Source organism: Poecilia latipinna, unplaced genomic scaffold (assembly GCF_001443285.1).
Source record: "Poecilia latipinna isolate Pla-1442-1.1 unplaced genomic scaffold, P_latipinna-1.0 Scaffold6285, whole genome shotgun sequence".
NCBI lineage: Eukaryota > Metazoa > Chordata > Actinopteri > Cyprinodontiformes > Poeciliidae > Poecilia > Poecilia latipinna.
In genome coordinates, this window is record NW_015118901.1 from 1 (window position 1) to 7,105 (window position 7,105).

At 40.6% G+C, this 7,105-nt stretch overlaps 1 protein-coding gene across 1 annotated transcript; it reads right to left on the bottom strand.

Moving 5' to 3' along the window:
• Window positions 1-369: 369 nt before the first annotated feature.
• LOC106943863 (pleckstrin homology domain-containing family G member 5-like) lies at window positions 370-7,057 on the bottom strand. Its single transcript, XM_015027151.1, has 11 exons — window positions 6,811-7,057; window positions 4,947-5,114; window positions 3,097-3,192; window positions 2,700-2,900; window positions 2,008-2,118; window positions 1,739-1,888; window positions 1,514-1,651; window positions 1,289-1,408; window positions 1,069-1,201; window positions 725-840; window positions 370-600 (listed from the first exon to the last, which is right to left on the bottom strand). The coding sequence occupies exons 1-11, from the start codon at window positions 6,964-6,966 to the stop codon at window positions 385-387; spliced, it is 1,605 nt and encodes a 534-aa protein (XP_014882637.1). The 5' UTR covers window positions 6,967-7,057; the 3' UTR covers window positions 370-384.
• Between the last annotated feature and the right edge of the window lie 48 nt (window positions 7,058-7,105).

Below are 7,105 nucleotides of genomic sequence, written 5' to 3' on the forward strand. Positions count from 1 at the left end.
AAAAAAAAAATTGAACAAAAAGAAAAAAAAAGTTTTTTTAAAAAAAAAAAAAAAAAAAAAAAAAAAAAACTAATTTCCTATAAGTAAGTATTAAAAAAACAAGTTATTTTGTTTTGAAGAGTCATGTTCCGTTTTTTTGTGTGTTTTTTTTAAAGTGCTTAGCTGAACCGACAGCAAAAAAGGCTTTTAGGGTTGTAAAAGTTGTCAATCCCTGACTTGGGTAGAAAACTTTTCATAAATTGTCATAATAACCCGATTGCAGTACTTATTAAATAGGGTTAAATTTGAAAGGATGCAACTGACTTTGAATCTGCAAGCATTATTACATTGAACTGACTCTGTATTTAAGTGCATTGAGACAAAATAGTTTTGAACTGGCATTAATTAAACTGTGCTGAACAGAATTGGTTGAAAAATGAGGCCAATAAGTGGAACATCACAGTACCTGGAGTTCTGCTCTTCCTTGTGCCGAAGGATCGGGGAGCTGGTAGCAGAGTTGCTGCTCTCATCTTCCTCTTCCTCCTCATCCTCGGCTGTGCATTTCTTCTGAATGTCCTGCTGCCGGAGGACTTCCTGACTGCGGAGCCTCTGCAGCTGGTTCTAAAAGAAATCACATAACGTTAAAAAACAAAACAAAACAAAAAAACACACAAAAAATAATAATCAGACCATCATATAAGGACTGCAAATCTCTCAGCTGAAATGGGAGAACCATTTCACCAACCTGGACATTGCAAATTGCATCAATCCAGCTTCGCCCCTGGGAGGCGCTGTTGGCTTGGAAAGTGTAAGCTGCTACTGCACTCTTGAACTCATTGAGGTAGATAAGGGTAAAAGAACCTAAAAACACAAAGAAATGCATAATGTCAGTGCCACAGACAGAAAAAGATAAACACTTAATATTTTTATTTTACTGCTCATATTTTGGCATTTTATGCAGGACATTGTTACAGTTCCACCATGTTGCGGATTTCCTGCTTTCCTCCAATTCACATTTCCAGACAAAACAAAACATTTGCATTCTAAATACTAAAATCTGGCCAAAAAAAAAAAAAACCTAGCGCTCACCAGGATCTTTGAGCTCCTTACAGACGATGTTGTGAATGAGGAGAGGCTGTCTGATAATTTTAACCTTTTCAACTCGTTTCACCGGTTTGGTAACTAGCAGTAGGTCGGTGAACAGGAAACAGTAGACCTCCATCTGCAGGGCAAAAGTCAGAAACCAGGTGTGACTTCAAAGGGCAGAGCGCGTCGTGCGTTTACAAGCGGTCGTGTGACTCAGTCTTACCCTGCTGTCCTTGCCCTCTTTCATCCTCAGAGCTCCCTCCAGGTGCAGCTGTCGAGTCTCCTCCGGTGACGTTTCTCTCATGGGAGACATTAGATCGAAGCGGTTGTACTCTTTGAGGATCTGAAGAGGAGAAGACCCCACCAAAAAAGAGAGAAAGCGTGAAGCAAGAGCTTACATAAAGCCTCATCACTGACAGCTCTGTGGTGTCATAAATTAGCTTCTTGCCTTCTCCACTTCTTCACTGCTGCCCTCCACGGCCTCGTAGGAGTCTATGCGGGCGGAGATGGTGGCCAGCTTCTGCTGCTCCTGACGCTGTCGCATCTGCGAGTCCACGCTGTTGATGAAGCTCTCCACTGTGACCAACTGAAACACACAAAAATACTCATGTTCAAACCTGATGCAGGGTGAATAAGTCCCAGTAGGAACAGTAATGGCTACCAGGATCCTCACCATGCTGCTAACGATGTCGCGGGCCGACGGCTCGTCAGTTTTCTTCAGTATGCTTTTCAGCAGGAGGGGATACTTGGTCAGTCTCTGATGAGGCTTTGCCAACATGTCGGCCAGCTTCAGACGGTTACACTGCTTATGGGTCTCTGCCCACTAAAGACAAAGGCAGGAAGTCAAGCGTCAAAAACACAGGAGAAGGATGAGTGTGTCCGATCAGGGCATGCTGAAGGGATGTAGAATCAGCTTTATGGGTGGCAGAGTGGAGTACTAACCGTAACGTACGTCCTGAAGGGCTCGTTGTCCCTGAGAAGCGTGCGCATGTACTCCATGCAGCTCTCCTCCTCCATGCAGTAATGAATGTATGGCTGGAACCTGGACCCAAACTGAAAACATAAAGGCATAAAGCAGATATTACCACATCGGCAAGGGGGGACTCCTTATTGCTTCTTTAGAGCACATCTTCCAGCTCCGTTTTGTCGCTTGTTGTACCCATAGGATGAGTCGGGTGCAAATCATCTGGGATGTGTGATTGATGGGAGCAGAGCTGCTTACGCATTTAGCTGTGCAGGACACTGCACTAGTTACAGGCTAAACTTATGCACCTTACTTTGTTTCTTTACTCAACAAGGCAAACTACTTTTCCCCCCATTTAGATTATGCATAGATTAACACAAAGGCCTTCTTCTTAGTTTTCTCTGTTCTGTATGTATTAAATGTGCCGCTTCAAAGTTTTGAATGCGAATTTGATGCTTAATGTTGCGTTAGCTTCAGGTATAGAGCACCTGAAATCACGCCGCTGTCATGTTTTTCCCGTAACTGTATGTAATAAACCTGGTAAATTCTCAAAAACTGAACTCATTTGTATTGTGCGTTTGTTTGTTTTTTCTCTTCATTTTCTCTGTCTTTTGGCCATTTGTTGCAGATAGAATACAAGCTTTTCCAGTATAGTTTAACCACTACTGACCGTCCTGAAGCCATCATGGAGGTGAGTCGGGTCGAGCAGGGCCCGGGCCTCCCTGGCCTTCTTCAGAACGGGCAGCATGACCTGGTTCCACAATGCGATGTGGAGCCGGACTATCTCCTGGATGTTGCTGAACAGTTTGGTGGGTTCCACATCCGTCAGCAGGCCGCTCTCCTGCAGGTTCAGCAGCCCACACTGGAACAGCTGGACAAAATGGCATTCAAGTTTAAGGTTTACTGTAGAGACGGAAATACATTTTATTACTTCAAAATCCCAACGAGGAAGTGATTGTGTAACTTATCTGCCAAAATACAGATGCATCTTGTTGCACAACACCCTGTAGCAGTATGTGGACTTTTTATGTGCGGCGGCAGATTACAAAAGCTTCCTTTGTACTTACATCAGTGATGACTCTGAGTTTCTTTATGTAGGTGGCTTCAGTATTCAGCAGCTCCCATATCGCCTCCTGCTGGTGGAACTGTCGCTTCGTCAGCGTCTACATAAAAACACAAAGGTTTTCTTGATGGGTATGACACATTGGGCCCACACCTTTGTCTCTGGAACTTTGTCTACAACTGACTAGTTTACCGACAGCCACCATAAATGAGTTTCAGGTAAGTTCCAATGAATTTCATGGTAAAAAGAAAAAAAGTAGAATAAACCTGTTAAGTATTAAGCAAAGATTAAGGAATCATTTTATTTTTCATTCTTATAAAGAGATGAGCAAATGTTTGAGCATTTAGATAATGTTTTCTAGGTCCGTGTTAAAAATTGTCACCAACTTCTCCATATAAAAGTTAAATAAAGATTAAAATAAAGGATGGAATTCTAATTTCATAGCTTTACATAATATTTGACTTGTTTGTAAAGACCAACTTCTCTTTCTTTTAAGGATATACAACAGAAAAATAAAGAATCCTGCCACTTATGTCTGAGAAAAGATCAGTGATAATACTAGATATGTATGGAAACTATGTGTTAACAAGTTTTTCCACAAGTGAATTATCCAGCGGCTTTATTTTCATTTCTTTCCAGCTTTAATTTAAAATATTGCTGCCTTCCATGCAACACGGAAGCAGGATGTCAATACTCACTTCTTCTGGCTTGCAGGCGAAAAGCTATTACTCAGTGGTTATGTATGCAGCGTATTCATAATTAAACACTAATATGATTCTCTGTACCAAGCTAAAGTAAAATGCTAAACAAAAACATATTCATTTTTATCCCAGCAGTGAAGTGGAAACATTAAATTCCAAAGGCAAACCAAAGAAAGTGGAGTTACAATTAAAAGTGGATCACTCAATCCCATAAACAAGAATAATATTCTCCCATTTTCCAGGGTTATCTCTGAGCAGCATTACGACTATGACTGAGTTATGCAGCTTACATAACCAGCCGTCAGCAGTAAATCTCCCATAGGAGGGAAAATACAGCAACCTGGCAACAATCTGATTAGCCATATACACATTAACAGGCGAAAGCAAATGACAGAGTAAGATGGATGTTATCGTTTCCAAAGGCATTTACAGCTCCAACTGCAATAAGCCTTGTAAGCTTTATTGCTGGAATACAGGTAAGAGGGGAACAGACAAGGATGGATGATGAGGAGGACACCATTTGATCAGCAGCATGGTTTGGTTGAACCACACGAAGGAAAATGTTGCTCAGAGGTAGAGGTCGACATTTATCATATCTTTTATCACTTAGGGAAAATTTTCTTATAGGAATTTTGATTTGTTGTTGTACATTTCAATTAGTGATGGTAAATAAAAGAAACTGACAGAATCATCAGTAATTTTTATTTTTGCTGTTCGACACTGTTCCACGCAAAAATCCATCAGTAAATTCAAAAATATGATTAAATTTAGCTATTGTGTGAGTTCCATAAAAAAATAAAATAAAATGTACTTTTTAAATCATAGTTATATTGTTACCACAATAGCATAATTGAGTATAAAATAAATAAATAAAATTACGAGAATGTATGGGAATAAAAGTCACAATACATAAAGTCATAATGCTACGACTTTATTCTCGTGTTATTTCAACTTTATTTTTGTAATTTTATGACCATTTTTTATTGGTATGGCTTCAATGCTCAGTCTTACCATAGTACCATAAAATATTAAGATAAACTTCTAAGTCCATGTTGCCCACCCCTACACAGAGGGACTATATCACCAAACATGGGAACAAATAAGGAGAAAATATTTTGCTTACAGTTATTAGACATGAACAAAGTGTTCGTACCTCTGGATCGTCCAGCAGCGTCTTCCAGCTGTCCTCCATGACCAGGTTGGCCTCCTCCTCTCCCTCCCAGGAGTCGTGGTGGAAGGAGAGCTGCCGCGGCACCTTGGGCAGCCCAAATAACGAGTAGGAGTGGAGTTTGCTCTGGAGCTGCTCGAGACGGTCCAACTCCTGCAGCAGGAAAAGTTTCAGATCAGGGCCAAGATTGCATGCTAAGCTCAGTGTTTTTATGCTTTAATGGCGCCTTGATATTTAAATCCAAACGTAGCCACTGCTCAGCTCTTTGTTCAAGCTGGCAGCCTTTACACAGTTATGAAAATGAGCTCTGTGCATTGAGACCACTTTAACAATAGACGACAGGGGAGTCGGGGTGAAGGCTACAGTTGGGCAAAGAAGCTAATTATAAAATAGTCTGCAGTGAATTTAGAGAGAACATGATTAGATCTGAGCTTATTTGTCTGGTTTTGAGACAGAATGACTGACAGCTGCTGAACCCTGCAGTACAGAGGATGACAGAGGTCCAGGTTCTGGTCCTGAGAGAGCTAAAGGGGGCAAATCGGCTAAAACAGAGATGAGTCTGGAACTGACAAATGACTGATTGCGTCTCTGAACGACGTCGGCAGATGTGCTGGATGCGACCGCAGGGTTGGGTTGGACATTTTTAGACGCTGGCACAATGCTCTTCATTTGAGTCAAAGTGGATTAGAAATGTAGATAAAATGAGACAGAGGTCTGAGCAAGCAATGAGCTTTAAACCAAAATTTATCCTCAATGGTTTCATATAGATAAAAAAAAAATTAAAAAAAATATGACCTGGTTAACTGAAAATAATTTTAAGTTTGATTTAGGGCTGAAACGATTAATTAGATCAATTGTGATGAATCAATTTTTTGAAATAATTGTCAATCACTTATTGACTGTGTGTTCTCTGACTTTGTATTTTTATGGGGTTTTTTATGGAAAGCACTTTGAACAGTATTGTTGCTGAAATGTGCTATGCAAATAGTCTTGATTTATTGATTAAACCAATAATCGATTAATCTGGAGTATGCAAACAAAAAGAGGCCATTTGCTGAAATAATAGTGAGTAAGCCAAAACTCTATGAAATATCTCCATTTGGCATAGTTTTAGCTTCACTGGGTTCAAATCCTGTAAAATAATCTACTAAGCACCTTTTGCTTTTTAATTATCAGTTAATCAAAAAATAATTAGTATACTGATGTTAAGCAGAGCAGACAAGGTTAACCTTTCACATTAGAAACATTTTAACTGTAGCTGTATCTTTTCTACAAATGATAAAGCGTTCACTGAAGAAATGCTTTTATTGCATTTTAGGCAATAAAATGTTTATTTTCATTAGTGAAAAAGGATTTGAAATATTTGTACTTCTAATACTGTATAAAATAAGCTTAAGTGCTTAAATGAAAAATCTACAGCAAGTGCAATTTTTTTATCCACTTAATAGTCAGGAAAATCTGTTACCAAAATAATCAGTTGCAGATCTAGTTAGATTTCTTTAAAATCTAAGAATCCTTTGGATAAAACTTAGTGAGCAAAGGCTTTCCCTTCCACCTACGCATTTCCATAGCAGCTGCGAGGAAAGTAAGTAAGCCAACAAGTAAAGAGACTCTGAAGGGAAATGATTTCACCAGGGCTGGCGGGATGTGGCCTTCTGACCTCCTCCCACTCCAGCCGGCTACTGTTTTGTTTGCTTCTGAACGCTTTCCTAATGCGAGACACGTCTGGGCAGCAGACATGTTCCCCATAGCTTTTAACAACTCATTTCTGGGGTAAGAGAAAGCGTGCTGCTTTGATCGAACCAGCAGGCGCACCTTCTTGGGTTTCACACTCTGGGCTCAGCCTTACCTTGCCAAAGGGCCCCGCTCCGGCGTTGGAGCCGAACAGGCCGCTGAAGCGGCTGGCGGCGCGGTTCTTCCAGTTGTCCGGCCCTGCCCCGACGGCGGGCAGCTGTCCCAGAGCATCCTGGGTCGGAATGTTGGTCTCCCCCAGGAACTCCGTCATGTTCTTCCTCCGTCGAGCCTGACCCTGACAGGAGACACACAGATAAAACTTACAAGATGTACAGTAACAAAACAGAAAATGAAACAAACAGATCACTTATTAGCAATTGTGTCATTTCAAGGGGGGAAAAAAAAAAAAA